The sequence below is a fragment of the Mustela putorius genome, unplaced genomic scaffold, assembly GCF_011764305.1.
Source record: "Mustela putorius furo isolate JIRA1106 unplaced genomic scaffold, ASM1176430v1.1 tig00003972_pilon_pilon_pilon, whole genome shotgun sequence".
In the NCBI taxonomy this organism is placed as follows: domain Eukaryota; kingdom Metazoa; phylum Chordata; class Mammalia; order Carnivora; family Mustelidae; genus Mustela; species Mustela putorius.
The window spans coordinates 16,708,293-16,728,513 of record NW_025422115.1 but is presented as its reverse complement, the minus strand read 5'-3'; the positions used below and the strand labels follow the sequence as shown (position 1 = coordinate 16,728,513).

Here is a 20,221-nt window from a genome sequence, read left to right as displayed (position 1 = left end):
ACAACAGCGTAAGAGAGCTGTGAGGCACGTGTTCTGTCAGAAGAGGAAACTGGAGCTGGAGCAAAGCAAGTCTTGCCCAGTGCAACACCACTGGCTCCTTGGAGAGCAGCGGGCTTTAAAAGCCAGATTCTCTCGCCCCTAGGATTTTAAAAGCATGGTGGAAAGAGGTGACAGTTTTTCCTTTAAAAATGATTTTGATTGGTTAAGTAGTGGTTGTTTTTAAAAGCAAGCATCCAAGGACAAGTAATCTCTTCTGTCAAAAGGAACAACATCAGATTTCTTTCACGTAGCCTCCAGAACACTACTGCTACATTAAAATGAATTACAACTCACTGTATTGTTACAACATACATTAAAAGAGTTGAACTCTCAAACAGGCTAAGACACATTTTGAATAAGCAATTAGCAAAATGAATGTGTTAATGTTTTAAAAGCATAACAGTCTTGATGATTAATGTGGAGTTGACAAAGTCTTTAAGATGAAAAGGCAGAGGTAGGACTTTTTTTTTTTTTCCAATTACAATGCAGGGAAAATTGAATGAGGTGGATTCAACATAGAAAAGTTTTAATGAGGCAAGTGTCAAGCAAGCATATCAACTTCTTCAAAAACAAAGAAAATCTAAAAGTTTAATTACAAAAACACTTGTACAGAAAACTTGGCATTTCAACAGTTCCAAACACATATACACAAATTTTTTCCCCTAAAATTTAATGTTGTCAGAAATAAAACACTTTGTCTTACTTTCCTCAGCTGCTCCTTGTGTTTTAATGAAAGAAAAAAAAGATCTGTAACACTGAACAGGCAACAAGTTATTTCTGGAGAAGAACCTATACGTGTGCTAGAATATCTACAAGTTTATTGGGGAACATGAATTAGGTACTGCGTTAGCCCGTAACCTCACTCACCACCTCCTGGTTGAACAACACAGACCTGCTTTACAGAATCGGACAGTTTTGTGGCGGCTGAATCCCAGCCACCAGAGTCAGGTGTGTAGCTACTGGGAGAGGCAGGATTTTGAAAGCAGGCTGCGTATTTTGTGAAAATGGTTTCAGAGTGTAGGCAAGATCTGGGGCATTCCTGAATATGCAAATATCTCAAGTCAATGTCGGATGTCCTTGCTAGAGTCTTGAGAATGATAATCTTTGGACCAAGTTACAGCCTTTCCTGGTCAACAGTGCTGCTAACAAAGGGGCACAAAACGGACACAAAGGAGAAACAGAGAGAAATAGGAGGAGGAAAGAAAAAGGAGACAAAGTGTCTGGCAGAAAGGCAGATACAAACTTCCAGAACTGGCTTAGCTGTCCTTCTGCCACACACAGGCTATTCTAGCTTGGACTGAGCACGCAGGGAGGCTGAGGGAAGTGACAAGAACAGCAGGTGAGGGCAGGAACACAGGAAAGCACAGAACAAACAAAGCAGGCTAGGCTTATGGCGACGGATAGATGGGCTCTTATTCTAAGAAACTGCCAGGCAGTTGTGTGTAGGCTTCAGTGCGTGGAAATTTGACATGTGCTCACATGGCATTTTTTAACAAGGTTGTTTTTGTTGTTATTTTATTTCCTTTGGGATAATAAAGAAATCAGGTAAGGAGATGCTGAGAAGACAGGATGGTGCAGCAGCCCCGACAGGGGGTTTCTGGCTTGTACCCTGGCTCATGAGCAGATTGTGAGGGGGACACACTTCCACCTGCTTCAGTGGCGTGGTGCCTAGACAATGGGCTCAGCATGTGCCACTTTGGTTCCAAAGATCTCAGCTGCAACTGTCAGCCTTGCACTCTAGAGCAACAAAACACAACACAGCAAAACCCTGAGATGAGAACCAGAAGGCTGTCTTCCCTTTTGGTGTTTAAAAAAAAAAAAGAATCACTTCCTAAGAGGGGAAAAGGAAGGGAAGCCTGTCCTTTTGACGTAGATTTTGCAGTTGTGGCTACAGAGGGAAGACAAATCCCTCTGTGCCCTTGCTTATTAGCTCAAGAGACGATTTTGAACATTTCCACCCATCCCTATGCTTGTACCTAGAGCAGACAGGGATTCCCTCAGGTTTCACTCATGATAAACTTTGGGTTTTTGTTTTTAATGCCAAATGAGAAACTACTTTTCCCGTTCTCTCCTGTTTGCCAATGACCTTTTCCTTAGCAAAAAATGCTCCATAAGACACTGCCAACAGATGGGAACAGAAGAGCCTTGCTGGGGCTGGGACCAGACCGTGTCTGCGCAGGAGCAGTGCTTAGGAAACAGCAGGCAGTAGCAAGGAGGAAGGAAAGAGCATTCTCCTTCAGGGCAGCAATCACAAAGCCTCGGTGAGGGCTGGCACCCACTGGGCACCGTGTGGGATAGGAAACACAGCCTTGCTCCACAGGGCACTGTCGACAAGAAGCTCCTTTCTTTGGAGTCACAGCAGGACAATGATGGGAGAAGCCTGGGCCTGTCCAATGAGAGGAGCTCTCCTTCAGAGCCCTGCTGAGCAACAGAGCCCAGAGGTCAGAAAATGGAGATGTCGAACCTGAAGAGGGTGAAGGAAATAAAACATCACCCTCAAAGGTACTAAAAAAAAAAAAAAAGAAAAGTGACAGCTAGGTAAGAAAACCGGAGCCACTGAGAAAAGGGTCCCATGTGAAGTGAAGCAATGAGAAGGCTTCCTTCCTGCTGCAGGAGAGGTCAGGGTCAGGGCGGCTGGTCGGCAGAATCTATGCAGACCCTCTTTATCAGAAAGAAATGCAGATGCCAGGAAACTGGAGACCCGGGAGAAGGGCTGTACACTTTCAAAGCTGCACAAGGACGGTTCCACAGGAAGTGCGTATCCATGTTCCTCTAGCAGCTCTCGCCTATGGCTTCCCGGGGTGAAGGCATTAAACTCCTAACTGATAGTTCTTTCCCAAGCAGAGCAATCTGTACCCCCTCTCTGCCTCCACTCAGTTCATAGGTCCATGGATGGCTTCTCATTCCTCACAAGTAAAACCACTTACAGAACGTCATGGAGCTCTAAGACCTGTAGGATTGGGAGGGAGAAAAACAATGAAGATACCAAAAAGGTAATAAGCACTGATCAGAAAGGTTAGGGCTCTGGGTTAAAAAAAAAAAAAAAAAAAAAAAAGCTCTGTTCTATTTTTGGTAGGGTTGAGGTGAGAAGCAGGGTGAGTGTAGACAAAAGAGCTCATAAAGCTGCAAACAGACAAGCTCACTGAGATGTTTTAGATAACATTTCAATGAAACGTGGCCCAGCTCCAGTTCAGCAACAATAGGGAGGTAGGAAAATCGTCAGCCCAACACAGAAAAGCAACCATCGGGGCCAAATCGGATGATGGAAAATTAGTGCTCTATTTTAGCCCAAAGAATGTATAATCAATCAAAACCAATTTTCTTCAAGCAGAAATCTAAAAATCTTGGCATGTATATAGAAATGTATTGTGTGCAGAGGATCAATACATTTTCTTACATTGCTAAATGCAATTGCATAAGGGTTTTTTTTTTTTCCCTCAAAGAGCTGAATATTTTTCATTTGGTTAAACTGAAATCAAGTAACATATGGATTTTGACAGTTTATGTGACATTGGTCACCTCTCAGTGTGAAATTGCCCCATGGTTTCCTCCCAGCCCTCCTTTTTTTCTAGGTACCAGTAAGACACAGAGAAAGGTGACAGCTGGGGCAAGTCTTTCACTGTATGTCTCTAAAAATGATTTTTAAATGGGTTGACCAAAATTTTGTAACATTACAATTACTGGATAGTAAATTTTTCTATTTGCTTCCTATTTATCTTAATGCTCACATTCCAAGGCTTTTTAGTGTCTTCCCCTTACACCTGCCCCGACTCCTTATAGCAATGTTTTAGAAACTTCACTGAACCAGAATTTAGGTACACATGTTCTTGTCCTGGATTCTGCACTCATCTACTTAGATATTTTTCAGGCAAGAAATCTCACCTCTTCGGGACCTAGTTTCTTCCTATGTAAAATGCTGGGATTTCTGAAGGTTCCTTCCAGCTCTAATATGCTCCCCCAAACTGTAGAACCCTGGCTTCCCTTCACTCATTGGCTCCTGACAGTGGATGAAAACTTGGCCAAGCTCACGTCAGAGTAATTAATTGCACCAGGAATGCTGGGGACATCAGGCATAGCTGTCTGCACATATTTGTATAATGAGGCCAAGCCAGTATTAATCACAGTCTTCATAATTGTTTCATTTGACAGTTTCGAGGGGTGTGGGGAACTACCTACTCTTAGTTATGCTTGCATGACTAGATTGTAAGAATCTGAAGTAATAAAATCGGTTCACATTTCAGTTATTTTTCTTTTCCAAAAGCAAAACAGAGGTGAAAACCAAGGATAATGGTAACATTCTAGGTTTTCCACGACACCTCTGAAAGCCGATACTACAGTTCATATCCTGAGAGAGGCAAAGCTCGAGGAGAGTCTTACTGGCAAAATGCTCAAAATAGAAAACCACTTTTGGCTCAAAACTTGTAATAACTGCCCTATACCTATGTGAGGAGACACCATGTTATCAATTACTGTGTTCTTCCACAATTTCTCCCGGCTCTCTCTTTTCAAGCCTACAAGAGTGCTAATTGAAAACACTGTGTGAAAATGAGAAAGATGATGAGCTCCTGAAAATCCCAGGCCTAGATTTACAAGCTGTTCCTCTCATAAACAGCAGCAGTAATGCCATTTCTTTATTCTGTAGGCAGTCCAGCCATCTCTTAGAAGTACAGGCTGTTCCATCTGGCTACTCACTAGAAGGACGGTAATCCTTTCCCCATCAGAGCACGGCTGAGGCTAAAGTATAATGAATTGTTTTGCAGTTACCATCCAGTGGGATGGCCAAGGAGAGACTCCTGCTTTTTGTCTCTGCTAGCAGATGTTGCCTCATTAGACAAAGTCATGGGTTTTATTTATTCTTAGACATTTTGCTCAAGGTCCAGACCATACTAGAATATGAATATGTCTATGAGTGTGCTTAGGTACCTGCAGGACAAATAAATAAAGATTCAAACCCATGACTGGCCATTGTAAGGAGCACATCCTGCTTTCCACTTTTGTCTTTCTACCCATACATGGCCATCTCACCATATGGTCTTAGGACTTCCACAGTTTATAAGTCTGCTGCAGACCAAAGGGATGTCAATTCGGTGGGATGGCATACTACAGGGCACACTTGCTCTAGGAATTTAGGTGAATACATACGAGTTCTATTTAAGAAATGACACCTGGGATGCCTGGGTGGCTCAGTTGGTTTAGCAGCTGCCTTCGGCTCAGGTCATGATCCCAGCATCCTGGGATGGAGTCCCACATCGGGCTCCTTGCTCAGCAGGGAGCCTGCTTCTCCCTCTGCCTCTGCCTGCCATTCTGTCTGCCTGTGCTCGCTCTCTCCCTCTCTCTCTCTGATAAATAAATAAAATAAAGAAAAAAAAAAAAAAAGAAATGACACCTGATGACTATCATTAGCACCAAAAAGTTTATATGGTCAGAGACTTTCTGGAAATGTACGTTTTTTTCTTTTCTAAGAGGACATAACACATGCTACTAGTCATTTGTTGAAAATATTTTAGAAGGCTTATTTTCTCTCTCCTCTCTTTTTTGCCTACTGAGAATTTATTTTTTAAATCGATTTAAAGTCTTTTCATTTTTTATTTTATTTAAGGAATCTCTGGGCCCATCGTGGGGCTGGAATTCATGACCCCAAGATCAAGGGTTGTGTGCTTTTCTGACTCAGCCAGCCAGGAGTCCCCCTTCCCCTTTTTTAAAAAGTCTAAATCTCTTTAAACAGGCAATAGCTGTTTCACTGTAAGGCTAGTCCACAGTGACATCTAACATACAATAGTTACTCTGGTATCAAGTGCTGAATGAAAAGCTTCTTACATAGGTTTATATACATGCGATGTCTCAGTGACTGCTGTTGTAAGTGATCATTAGTATTTTCCAGGGAAAAGGAAGCTTAACAATTAAGTGATACTTATTTTGTTCTAAGCGCTATTTTGGGGGTGATTTCTTCTAAGCTTCTCATTCACTCTTCAAAACCCTTCGGGAAACAACACCGGAGAATACAGCGACTAGCTAACAAAGTTGGAATGGAGGTTCAACCGCAAAAAAATCATGCTCTTTCCACTAAATCACACTGAGGCAGGCATGAGAAGGAACTCTATTCTGACATTATTTCCTATATTTAGTAACCATGTAGCAGTAGTTTTAATCAAGTCTCCAACACATTTATTTGATGTATTGCTAGGGTTTTAGTAGCTCTGAGGAAGCCTACTGCCTTACTTTGGATGACGTGTTGGCACATACGTATTGCATCAGTGAGCACTCACCATTCCCTAACGATCAAGCCTGTTCACAACTTCTCGAACTGTAGCTATGAAGTTCTCATTGTCTTGGGGATTAGCTAAAATAATACTGTGTAGTCTGTTCATATAGGAGTCAATGGTGTCCACGGTAGGTGTCTCTCCACTTCCTGAAGTGAGATAAGGAGAGAAAGAAAGAAAATCCTTCCTATTCAGTTCAACCACAGCACACTTAAGTGACTCCACAGTAAGTGTGGGGTCTTGGTCTGCTCCACAGAAAAGATTTTCATTTCGGGGGAGAGACTCTGAGACCTCAAAGAAATGAACGTAATCCACATAACCTGAATAAAAAGATGGGCTATATAGTTGTTCTACCGTATATACCAGTAGCTGTAATATAACAAGAAGTTAGAGACTCTCCCAGCTTTCTGCTGTGATTATCCTTCACAGGAAAGAGGATATAAAAAAATACCAGTGTTTATTTTCCTCTTTCTTCCCATCAAAACAAAACTACAAAGCGAGCAGACATGTATAAGAAAAATGCTCTACTCAGGATTTATTACTCAGCTTTCATTATTCTGAATATCAAATTAAGCTTAATAGAAAGGAAAGTAAATTACATGAAAATATAATTGGAGAAAAATTTAAATGGCCGGAGAGCCTGAGATTTTGGATGACTATAGCCAATACTGAGATACTGTTACAAGACCCACAGCAACCTCTGAGCAAACAAAAACCCTTATTCTATTGATTATCTTCCGGGTGGGGAGACCTCACCCCACTGATACCAACACAAGACAGCACCTGCTCCCTCCCCCATCACGGAATTGCCCAGGTAAGGGTGACATTACCAGGCAACGGCATGCTGGCAAAGCTGCTGGTCAACACCTGCCGCAGGGTCTCCAGGTGCTGCTGTAGGACGGTGTTGCGGCTCCGCTCCTGGATCACATCCACCTCCAGCTTCTCCACTGCGGTGCGCATGCTCTCCACGTGCTTCTGCAGGGCTGCATTCCTCTCCTCGAACTCCATGTTGGATTTCCGGAGCTGGCGGAGCTCTGCCTCCCGAGCTGAGGACACACGTCCCACAGAGGGCACATGGAGCACTTGGGAGTCTCTGAGGATTCCCGAAGACTCTTACAAGGAAGTTCTACTCAGCTGTCTCTAATTAGCTACCCCACCTCAACTCCCTAGTCTCATTAGAGCCTTCCAGATAGCAATTTCAGCAATAAAATGCCTGGTTCCCCAGAGCTATTTTAATTCTTAAAGCTGATCATATTCCTACTTAAGATTGCAAGGAACAGTTGCAATTCTCAGTATTTGTTTGTTTATTTATTTATTTATTTAAACTGTGCAAGAAGCAGCCTGAGGGGCTTTCACAGGGAGATCCTGGGAGGCTGGAAGCACAGCTGTGGGTCTCCATCTTTACTGCAATGGGGTCAGCTTTGCTCTCCCTTATTTTATATTCTGGATGCCCATGTAAGCTTTTGTTTATACAAAGGGTTTCAGGCTAACAGTCTGAAAGCAACTGAATTAGTGATGCACATTTATTTCCTTTGATCCAGAGACTAAAGTAGCTTTGACAAAACTGGCGTGGCTTTCCCTCACTGGTTTTTTGAGTAGCTACCCTTACTACAGAGTGAAACAGAAAGAGTTTTCTCCCTCCAGAACAGTCCTAGGGTCAAGAATAACACTGCCGCTCCTTCTGAGCAACGAATTTCTCCTGAGAATGAAAACCCCCGTCACAAACCTGAGGAACACAAAATGATACTTTGGTAATTACCTTTGCTGTGGTTCAGGAATTCCTCTGTAAATATAGGAATGTCAAAAACAGAGCGTTCCTTTACCTCTGTTTCTTTCTGTAAATCAAGAGTAACAAAACAGTGAATTCTTTTTTTTTTCTTTTTAAAGATTTTTATTTCTTTGAATTACTTTTTAAAGAAAAATTTCTTTATTATTTTTCTTTATTTTCTTTATTTATTTAAGAGAAAGTGGGAGAGCAAGCACAGAGCGAGAGGGAGAAGCAGATGCTCCAGTGAGCAGAGAGCCCAATGCAAGGCTGGATCCCAGGACCCTGAGGTCATGACTTGAGCCGAAGGAAGAAGCTGAGCTGACTGAGCCACCCAAGCACCCAGTTAATTCTTTTCCCCTCTTTTCTCTTCTACTGAAGTAGAGTGGACACACAATGTTACATTAGTATCAGGTGTACAGTGCAGTAATTTCACAAGTCTGTACATTCTGCTGTGCCCACCAAAGAGTAGCTACCATCCATCACCACACAATGCCATTACAATAGCACTGACTATACTCCCTAGGCTGTACCTTTTATCCCTGTGACTTATTCATCCCATAACTGGAAGGTTGTACCTCTCACTGCCCTTCACCCACTTTGCCTATCCCTCTGTCCCCATCCCTCTTGCAACCACCAGTTTATTCTCTGTATCTATGGGGTCTGTTTCTGCTTTTTGTCTAGTCTTTTCTTTTTTTTTTTTTGAGATTCCATGTATAAGTGAGATCATATGGTATTTGTCTTTCTCTGACTTATTTTTATTTAGCATAATACTCTCTAGGTCCATATGGGTTGTCACATAAAGCAAAATTCCATTATTATTATTATTTTTTAGATTTTATTTATTTATTTATTTGACAGATAGAGATTACAAGTGGGCAGAGAGGCAGGCAGAGAGAGAGAGAGGAGGAAGCGGGCTCCCTGCTGAACAGAGAGCCCCATATGGGGCTAGATCCCAGGACCCTGGGATCATGACCCGAGCTGAAGGCAGAGGCTTTAACCCACTGAGCCACCCAGGCGCCCTAAAATTCCATTATTTTTTATGGCTAAGTAATATTCCACCGTATGCATGTGTATATATATGTGTGTGTATCTTCTTCTTAAAAATTTTTAAAAGATTTTATTTATTATTTGACAGAGAGAGACACAGTGACATAGGGAACACAAGCAAGGGGAGTGGGAGAGGAAAAAGCAGGCTTCCTGCTGAGCAGAAAGCCTGATGTGGGGCTCGATCCCAGGACCCCAGGATCATGACCTGAGCTGAAGGCAGATGCTTAATGACTGAACCACCCAGGCGCCCCTGTGTGGATCTTCTTTATCCATTCATCTATTGATGAATAGTTGGGTTGCTTCCATATCTTGGCTATTGTAAATAATGCTGTATTACACATAGGTAGGGGTGGATATATCTTTCCAAATTAGTGTTTTAACAAAATTGTGAATTCCTTTTTTTTTTTTTTTTAAGTAATCTCTAAGCCCAATGTGAGGCTCAAACTCATGACCCTAAGGTCAAGAGTCTCATGCTCCATCAACTGAGCTACACAGGCATCCTATAAAACTGGTAACTTTTTTTTTTTTTAATTTACTTATTTGACAGAGAGAGAGCATGCACAAACAGGGGAAGCAGCAAAGGGAGAGGGAGAAGCAGGCTCCCCGCGGAGAAGGGGAGCTCAATCCCAGGACCCTGGGATCATGACCTGAGCCAAAGGCAGACACTTAATGACTGAGCCACCCAGGTGCCCCCAAAGCAGCTAATCTTAAACAGAAGCTAAACTGAATAGGTAAAGCCTGAAGGCCATGTGTTCCTTACAGAAACAGTAGGGTGTGCAGTACTCAGTTCAGGTGGAGGTGTGCGGGAAATGTATTCATTCACCTTTTAACTAGAATCAACCTTTAAAGAGCTCAAGTACGTTAAGTATTCAGTTCTCTTAGGTGCATAATCATTGTGCAATGAGAAATCTTAAAAACAAACTTACATAGGGGCGCCTGGATGGCTCAGTCAGTTGAACATCCAGCTCTTGATTCGACTCAGGTCATGATCTCTGGGTCCTGAGATCAAGTCCCGAGTTGGGCTTGGCACTCAAGGCAGAGTCTGCTTGTCCCTCTCCCTCTACTTATACCCCTGTGCTCGTGTTCTTTTTCTCTTTTATAGATAGATAAAAATCTTAAAAAAAAAAAAAAAACCTCTACATAAATTTCCCTAATGGAGAATATGGAAGCCATTTCTCAACTATGTGCTTTGAACAGTCAATGGTATACAGCTGTGCATGTGGTTGAGGCAGGAATAGAAAAAGGGAATTTCTAGGTTTTTTTTTTTTCAGTTGCTTCTGTTGGTTATGCATGTAAAATGCTTTGAGATAGGGCTGTCCATTCTAAGTTTGCAGAATGACAGTAAGAACTCTGCCAACCATGAGCACTAACAATGGCATTCTATTGGTACTATTGCTGCACTTACTTGAGGGGCAGCCTACAATTGGGGACATTTTAGATTTTCTTCAAATGCAGGGAAAAACAAAAAATAAAATCAAGAAGTTAGAAATAAGTAGGCTCTAAAAATGAGAACAGCGAGGGATTATGTGAGATAGAAAATAACAAAGGCTAAAATTAATTCACCAATTTGGGGAATTTAAAAATAAAATTAAAAAAATAAGGCCTCACAAAATTACTGTAAAATATATCCCATGATGATCCTTAAGGATAAAGTCACTTTCAAGATGCTTTGGCTGCCATTTCTATAATGAATCTGAATCTGAAAGCATTAGAAATATAAATCCTATGTGTACAGGCACAGTGTTCAAAATCTTGCATAATATAAGGTGGTAAAGACAACAGCAGGAAATGAGCACTGAAGAAATCGTTAGTGAAATTTGAAGATTCCAAAACCCTTCTAACATAAAGAACAGTTAAAAAAAAAAAATCTAAAGGCACTGCTAAAAAAATAAATTTAAAGCCAGAGATAGAATATCTTCCCTACTCTTGCCACCACTAGTCTCTTAACTTTGAACACAAATATGATCTGGTGCCCAGTAGAAAGCTAAGCAGTTAACAGTCTATAAGGGGATTCTGATGGCCAAGCTCCTGTTTTCATACTGGCGTCTGCCTTGTCAGTGGGCTGGGCTGTGTGAACAGCCTGCCAATGGCAGTTGATCAAGGGAGGCATCTAAAATGTTAAGTCCTTTAGAGCACTTAATTTTTATCTTTAAACAAGGCAAGCAAAACTTCAACTTAAAAATAATTTAAACAATTTAAAAATAAACAATAAAATTATCAGTGAAAGCCCCCATTTCAACATGTAAAGCTCTATCTGGGGCTAGTTCCTAGTGGTTTGAAACAGAACCAAAGTATGGGCAAGGGAAGCTGGTGCCAGAAGGGATCCTAGGCATATTTCACGGTGGCTTTCTCTCGACTCTGCAGGCTTACAAACGCTTTAACCCTGTTGCCGGGTTGCTACAGGAAAGCAGAACACTTATGACATACAATTTCAACACAAAGAAAGTGTAACAGAAGTCCACAAATGACCTCGTCTAGTCTTAGACTTTATCATCCTGCCTTTTTCAGTCTCCTACTTAACGGCACAGCCTCATATGAGATCAGTCCCCTAGCCACAGGTCTGAATATCTGCCGTTGAGAAGGGTAGGGAGGGATGCTTGGTTCCCATTACCGTGGTACCAAGAGCCCTCTCCAAGTCCCCTGACTCTCATCGGACTGGTAATTCTCTTCTCCTCTTCACCAGAGTGGCCCAAACTGAGCTAACTGCGTAAGCGAGAGCACAGTACCTCGTAGGTGTATTAACACACTGCCTCTTGGTACAAATTCTTAAAGTGCAAAATAAGAAACACGAAAGCAATTAAATGAAACGTTCAGTCTCTGAAAGGCAACAGAAATTCTACTTAACGGAAGAGTGGTAATAAAAACCATCAGCACTCTCCCATTACTGAGTACATTACTGGGAATGGAGAGGATCCTCCTGGGGGCTCAGATACACTTAAGCTATTCCAAGGATCGCTCAAGGGATTAAAATCATAAGGATTTCATTACCTCTTCATCGAAAGGGTCTAATTTGTTCAGGCTGAGTGTCATTTTGTCATTTCTCATAAATTAAAGGAGAAACAGAATTATTGTTTCTATCTTGGTCCTCACACGGGATGTTTCTTGAGAGTAACACAGGTTGACTCCTGTGTCTGGAGGGCTGCCTTTTGATCTGAGAGGAGCAAAAACGCTCTTCACTTTGGTTTTTCATTCTATACATGGAGTGGAGATTAAGAGAACAGAGGCTCTTCTGAACGGAACCTATTTTGCTGTGATCTAGGTTCAGGGCCAGAATTTCATAGAATGTGACACGCTTCTCTCAAGTGCCCTTTACTTTAGGGAACACTCTCAATCCTATGTACTGGGCGGAGTGCTCCGCTGCTACGCGCAACACTCCACTGGCTCTCAGGTCAGCGTTTCTGCAGCTCTGGCACGCACTTGCCAGCACCTGCTGTTGTAACAATGTCTTCGGAATCCAAGTTCCAGTTAGGAATGCGACAGGTTTCTTTTCTGTATACAAATGATATAATTTGTTTTAACTGGCAACAAATTTGGGGACATCCCCAGCAACCAGGCCCATTTTCACTTGCAACACCAGTGTGTTCCCCACAGTGTGGCAGGTGTGGCCAAGAGTGCTAGACTGGGATACTGAGGCCTGCATTTCTCTCAGACCTGTGCCTCTAATTCATTAAGTGATTCTGCGGAAATTCTTTTCTGTCTTGGGCAGATCACTCTTCTCACCCATAAAATGGGGGGCGGGGTGGGGTAGGGTGGTCAGTTCAGAGAATTTCTGAAGTTCTTAATATTTCTGAAGTGAGCTGGAACACTATTCTACTATACTTGTCATTTTACTCCGAACAGGATAAATAAAGGGAAATAAGCATGTACTTAGAATCTATGATGTTTTAGGTATTTTATGCGATACCAGCTAACTTACTCATAATTCTGCTCAAACCATTTCACCCACCTCCAGGTGTCCCCCACAAAACCTGGGGCATCTCTAAGGTCTGATTCAGTTTCTCCTTTCCATGGGCTTCCCTGTGGCTGCTTTTCACTTGTGGTGCTTTCTTACTTTTCTGAAGCATTATGCTAAGAAAGTATATGTAAGGAAATCACTCTGTAACTATGTTTAAAAACTCAAACCAGTTCTTTTTTTTTACTGCAATTGTTTTGAAATTGCCTAGTTTAGGAAAGATAGTATCAACGAAAAATGAAAACTGATAAAGTGAGGGACATTAATTGGGTCAATAACCTTGTTAAGAGAGCTTTAACCTGGTGTGGGGAGAGCAACCGACAGATTTACAGAGCCTACTGTATACACATTTGAGGAACGACTGTGGCTCTTCATCTACTCTCTGCTTGTTTTCCTTTAACATGTGTCTGATCCTAAGACAGGGAAATCACATGGAGACTGATTCCTTTTCATAAATCACAGAAATTCCTACCAGGTGATATCATGTAAATAAAAATAAGAAGCTTCATTTAATAAATAAAAAGCCTCATTTAATAAAAAGCTTCACTTCTCAAATCATCAGCAGCAGCTTCTGTGACTGAGTAAAACTACCAAATCTTTCCTGACTAAAACTATGGGCCTTACTGAAGATGCAATGCCACATACAATTAGGCCAACAAAATTCATAGTGATGAAAGGAGTTAGTAGTTGACTAGAAAGTGTGAGATCTAATGTTTTAGATTATTGTCCAAGTTCTCTTTTATAACCATTAAGGACAGAGAAGTTACAAAGGATACGTAATAAGGAAAAAAGAAGTATGGAAATCTCATGATATTGGTAGGTGGGCACCGACAAATAAAAGGAGAAATAAGTAATTATACAAGTATTTGGCAATATGGAAAGCTTGCAACACTATTCAATTAGAATTTTATATATAAAGTATATATACAGTTTCTTAAGTAAAAAAAAATTGTAATATTTCACTCTAATTAGAGCACAGAGACATCATATATCTACATTTACATAGGATTTATTTGAAGAATAAAATGCTTTTATTGTACTTATTTTCTAATTCAGGGATTATAATAAATCTGCTTAACTTGTGAATCTAAATGTTTTCTCTCTGTTTTCAAGGTCACCAATGCTTAAATATGTATGAGAACTAGAGGTCAAAGATAAATTAGTTATTATTTTGAAGAAATTATTTCTTAAAACTAAATGCTCACAAGAGTACATAAGAAAATTCTTTTCTGTCAATTTCCACTGGTACTTCAACAAATGGGTTTTGAGCAAAAAAAAATTTATGGGACACTTCCCAATGCAAATGCGTCATGCTAGGTGGTATGGGGCAGCACAGGATGGGAACTAGATCATGCTTCTTTCCAAAAGAATACAGTCCAAGAGTGTGAGTAATAGAAGGACTTGAGTAACCTCAACACCTTAGCTACATCAGCTAAGTATGTATGGAAAATACAGAGAGCTGTGAGGGTTAAAGGAAGCTGGAGGGCACAGGAAAAGTTTGAAGGAGGAAATGGAACTTGAAACAGGGCTTGATGGATGGCTAGAAGTCAGTGAGGCAGAACAGGATGATGGGGGAGGGGTAGTGGAAAAAATGAGTGAGAGAGAAAAGTATTTTTGTGAAAGAATAGGAATGTAGGCATGAGGCTGAAGCGGATGGCTCATGTGGAAGAGAATGAGTGGGAAAGGTTTTTATTTTCTTTTAAAAAAGATTTTATTCATTCGTTTGAGAGAGAGAGAGCACAAGCTCTAGAGAGAGGGAGAGGCAGAGGGAGAGAAGCAGGAAGCAGACTCCTTGCTGAGCTAGAAGCTGGACATGCGGCTCAATCCCAGGACCTGGAGATGATGACCTGAGAAGAAGGCAGACGGCTAACTATCTGAGCCACCTAGGCGCCCAAGGAATAAAGGTTTTTAAGTACACAGATATACACGGGAAATGTGAGAGTTAAGGTGTTTAGAAAGGAAGTTGGGACTTAATTACAGAAGACTCAGACCGCTGAGCTGAATGGGATTTGGAAAGTGACAAAAAGTCACTGAGCATTTTAAAGTGTGGAATTACCAAAAAAGTTTATTTTCTTACAACCACATGTGAACCTTGGGGCTACATATATATTTAAAGCTCTCTTTGCCGCATAGTCAAGACACACATGCCTAAATCCTATGGGTGATAGGCTAAACCAAATGGAGGGGAAAAGGCCAGTAAACAAGTAAATGCCAGTGAGCCAGGAACCAAGATACTGTCACTTGCACTCTGCTGACATTGCAGTTGAATAGTTCATTTTAACTGAATGTTGGATTCCCTGAACCACAAGTTTCTGAGAGTCAGAGTGAGGTATCTGAGGATGATGAACTGTGACCAAGTTATGGCTTTCAGCTGGTCCTTATTTCCACACCTCGCTCCAAATTCCAGCCATCTTTAGTGTGTCAAGGCAATAAAATTCTTGGACCACAAGAAAGGACCAGAGTTAGGGGCAGTAGTTCAAGGACAGACTCATAGTAAGTGTCCGCCATACAGTAAGAATCTTTGAGCAAAAGCAACTCACCCCATCCAAATGACGGGATAGGAAATATTTTGTTATTCATTAAAAAAAAAAAAAAAAAAAGGTCCAATAGCATGAGAAACAGTAATATTATTCTAAATAGATACATGATAGGTAGACAGAAAGGGAATTACCTCATGATCATGAGTTGCCTGCCGGGCCGCATCTAAAAATATGAAAGAATAAGAGAACATTGTTAATATGAAGAACAAAACAAAACAATAACAAAACCCAAGGAAATCAACTGTACCACACCACAGTTAGTTACAGTCAGACACAAGAGAACAGCAGACACAGTTCCTACCTCTGAAGAGAACAGAGTGAAAGAGTGGACAGGAGATGCACGCCAAAGGCTGTCTGCACAACAGACTAGGTGTGGGTGGGGCTTCTTTGGCAATGTCTCCTGAAGAAAGGGAGCTTAAAGCAATACTTGAATGGTGTGATGAGCAAATTTAACAGAGGACAAAAGATCAGTGAAGACTGGGGTCTTGTCTGTCTTGTTCACTGTAGCATCTTTAATGCCTAGGTGAAAGCCTGATGCATCCCAGGAGTGCTCACTAAGTACTGTTCGAGGACAGGAAAACATGAATGGATGAATGACAAGGATGGTCCCTGCGGGCTGGGAGAAACGGTGCATGAAGGCTTAGAGGTGTTGAAGAATGGCAGGTATGGAGTTCAGTAGACAGACGTGTTTAAAGGCAGAGAAACGCCTAAACCGGGAATTAGAAAAAATGCACAGGCAGCCAAAAAGGGTCGTGGAACACCAGTCAATTGTTTGATACTGGCTATGGAAATCCAACTGAAATTTTTAAATGAGAACAATGTGATTTTAATAAAATTCCAAGGTGCTGTTTGTAAGTGAATGTAGAATAGAGAAATGATAGAAACCTGTCTTTTACATTCATCACTTTAACAGCAGGCTTTGTGACACTCTATAAGGCACAACAAACTACAAAAACATTTCCTTCTGGTTCTGGTACCTTGCCTATGAGATTTGCCTTTCTGACGGTCCTGGGTTTTCCTACTGAAGACCTTGTAGGCCTCAGTCTTCTGATACTGCTCCAGTTCCTTCATGTAACGCTCCTTATCTCTGTCTGCTTCATCAAGGTAGCGCTAGGAAAAGAATTGTGCAATTATTTTCAAGAAATAAATCTTATCTGGGTAAACTATCAGTGAACTCCTTGAAGACAACAGAGGACAACTGGAACATGGAAAGAAAGTATATAAGGGATTAGGTTTAAGGAGAATAAAGAAATCATATGGGTAGAATAAAATATAATCTCTCAATTATAAAAGAAATAGGTGATTGTGATTCTTTAGACTATTTATTGCCTTTTCTAACTTAATGAAGACAAGATCATTCTCATAAAATATTCACAAGAAGATATTACAGCTATTCCTCTAATCTACACATGGCCACTAGAGTCCTCAAGAGGACTGAAGGCCATACAGGCACACTTAGTCTTCCCAGGAGAAAGGATGGAATATTACTTTGTTTCTCTATCCCCAACCCATTCGGAGAATGATCTCATACATCAATTGGCCTTTTAAGAGCCAGAAGAGTGGAGTACTAAAATCGGGGGACACAAAGAACATAAAAAGGAATGACCTCATCCTATGGACCTAAAATGGACTATTATGAGAGAGCCTATATCTACACACTTTGTGTTATTAATTATTTAAACAAATTCATTGATCTACTAGGATAATTTTGTTTAGTGCCTTGTCCTTTTCATTCATCAATTAGATTTAAGAAATAAAATATAAAAAGTGCCTTTAAATGGACACAAACTTGAGACAGATATGTTAAAAAACCTCATCTTACACAAAAACCAGATGGAGGGGACACCCAAATGGCCAAATCTGGGAAAACTTAAGTACTCAAACACTGAAGTAGAGTAATAAAATTATAAGCCAATGGGAAAAAAGGAATATACTCATACCAACAATAAATAAGTCACAAATACATAAATGTGGGCAGGGCGGGGAGGAAAAGGGTGCCTACCTAGGTTAGAATGCCAAGCACCAACTGGTAAATACAGAGGGAGTGTTGGGAGTTGGAAAATTATTGTTCTGCAAACCTCATGGTAAAGATTAAATCCAGCAAAAGTCATTAATGGAGGCTAAATCTAGGGGGAAATCTGATATGGAACAGACTATTTGCACGTTCTTAAAATGTCTCTCCACAGATGGCTTATTAATTATAACGGCAAATAAAAAACTTTATCAAGTGAGCAAAATCAACATTACCAATGAGGAATAAAAGGACACTGTGCTTGAACATGTGATCCCTGGAGAAGGACACAGCACCTCCTATGCAGTATTCTAAGAATGCATAATCTCAATTGGATCATAAGGAAACATTAGACAAGTAAAAAATGAGGAATGTTCGGTTAGAAGTAAACAAAAATGAGGCAGAGGAAGAGGTAGGGATTGCATTCTTAAAAAAAGATCAGTATCAAAAAACAAAAAAAAAAACAGAAAAAAAATATCAGACAAAGAAAGGCTGTAGAACATTCCAGATTAAAGGGCTCCAGAGATCTGACTCCTAATTACTATTGTGTTAAAATAAAATCGTAAAGTTGATAACGAAACTACAGTTGTGTAAGAGAATATGCCTATTTTTGGGAAACACACATTAAAATATTTACAGATACACGGCCATGAATTATGTAATTTACCCTCATATGATTTCAAAAAGTGTGTGTGTGTGTGTGTGTGAGTGCAAGAGCATGCAGGTGTAAGCATGTGTGTCAGTGGTAAAGAGCATGAGCATACAGGCACGTGTCAGTGAGTGAAAGAGAGTGCACACTTGTGAACATGAGCACACGTACACATGAAGCTTGCCCAGGAGGGTGTGAGTGCACATATAAATGAAGAAATGGGGTATAGTGTGTTAACTACAGATGAATGTGGGTAAAAGGATATTTGGGTATTCTTTGTACCATATTCCATGCTTGTAACTCTGCATATTGAATTTTTTTCAAGATAAAAAGTTAAAAACAAAAAACCCTTGCCCTACCTACCTAATGGTGGTTATCTCTGGAAAGGACTACTGTTACTTTTGCTTTTTTCTTTATGTACTTCTGTAACATCTAAAAAAATTTTAAATAATGAACATGTACTAATTTTGAAATTAAGAAATTAAAAGAAAAGAGTAATCAGCTATGTACAGCTCAGGATCCCTTTATGCATTACAGCTGAAACAAGGGATGATATGCATTGCTTTCTATTTCCTTGCTCCCACAAAGAGCTTCAAGTTGCAACTTAATATAATCTCCTTGAAATGTTCTGATTTTAGTTAATTCCCGAGAGTATTTTTCAGTTTGGTTTTAGTCTGTTTGGAATCCTTTTTAAAGAGTATGAGACATAAAAGAAATACAGATATCTGGTAGATGCTGCAAATGCTGGGAACTTTTAACCCCAAGCCACCCCCACAATCATTACAATCACTCCACTTTTGTGGCATTTCAACTAATTTGTGGCTATCTTGTCCTTAATTCCTCTGAACTCTCTAACAAATGGATTTGTTTCAGTCTGGCAATAGTGTTAGTTTCTGTCTTAGAAAACAAAGAATTGAAATAGTTCTTGGTTTATTTTTCATAGTAGGCTAAATCTGCCAGGACTCTAGTTAAAAGAATTTAAACAAGAATCTTATGTGAACAGCAGAATTTTATCAAATGACCTTCTTTCCCATTTAACTCATGAGTTTTTTTTTTTTTTTAAGATTTTATTTATTTATTTGACAGAGAAAGGAAGAGCAAGAGAAGGAACACAAGCAGGGAGGAGTGGGAGAGGGAGAAGCAGGCTTCCTGCCTAGCAGGGAGCCAGATGTAGGCTCGATCCCAGGACCTTGGGATCATGACCTGAGCCAAAGGCAAACGCTTAACGACTGAGCAACCCAGGTGTCCCGACTTTACATTTAATTCAGTGGAATAAATTATATTGATAGATCTCTTAATTCTGTAATACTGAATCATTTTTTACACAATTCTTATATGAATTCTCAGCACATAAATCATATAAAAGCAGAGCTGCTTTTGGTTAGTGGGGGTCGGGAGGTGGAGCTCTTAGAGTCCCTCCAGCTTGTACCCCTGCAGCAGACCCTGAAACCATGTAAAAACCACGTGCTAGAGAAGAGAACTATGGTGAATCGTGCTATTCTGTTCTCCTAGACTCTGTTGCAAAACTGAAGAAACAACCATCCAACCACTTTGCTTTTCTGAAGGAAGCTGTCTTCGAGGTAAAATCAAAACCAAGCAAAGGATCAGGAATAGGAATAATTGCCTGTTTTTCCTCAGGAGGCAGTTTACTCCATTCATTGCCTAACATCCTTGTGATTTCTGGAAATGGGACTTCTGGTCTCTTTGCACGAAGCTGTTCTCGACGCTCGTTCATGAACCGAACATAGCCTGTAAGGGGGGATTTGGGTGCATTGCTGTCTCGAAGAGGTTTCTTCCTCTTTCTTCCTTTGGACCAACCTCCTCGTTTACTTCTTTGCTATAAGACAAAATAAAAAACCAAAAACCAAATTACAAAGCTGCCCAAGTAATACCACAGTAAAACAAATGAACAGAACAGGACACGAGTTGCATTTTCCTACTATTAAGGGACTGGA

At 40.6% G+C, this 20,221-nt stretch overlaps 1 protein-coding gene across 1 annotated transcript in view; it reads right to left on the bottom strand.

Annotated features, from left to right (window-relative positions):
- Positions 1-539: 539 nt before the first annotated feature.
- Positions 540-20,221, bottom strand: part of HMG20A (high mobility group 20A) — a 78,862-nt gene continuing 59,180 nt past the window's right edge. The window contains exons 4-10 of the mRNA XM_004758475.3: positions 19,891-20,103; positions 16,584-16,716; positions 15,738-15,769; positions 8,059-8,134; positions 7,130-7,345; positions 6,306-6,448; positions 540-2,989 (exon numbers count right to left, since the gene is read on the bottom strand). Of these exons, the coding sequence (XP_004758532.1) occupies positions 6,312-6,448; positions 7,130-7,345; positions 8,059-8,134; positions 15,738-15,769; positions 16,584-16,716; positions 19,891-20,103 (807 nt within the window). The 3' untranslated portion in view covers positions 540-2,989; positions 6,306-6,311. The remainder of the gene's footprint in view (positions 2,990-6,305; positions 6,449-7,129; positions 7,346-8,058; positions 8,135-15,737; positions 15,770-16,583; positions 16,717-19,890; positions 20,104-20,221) is intronic.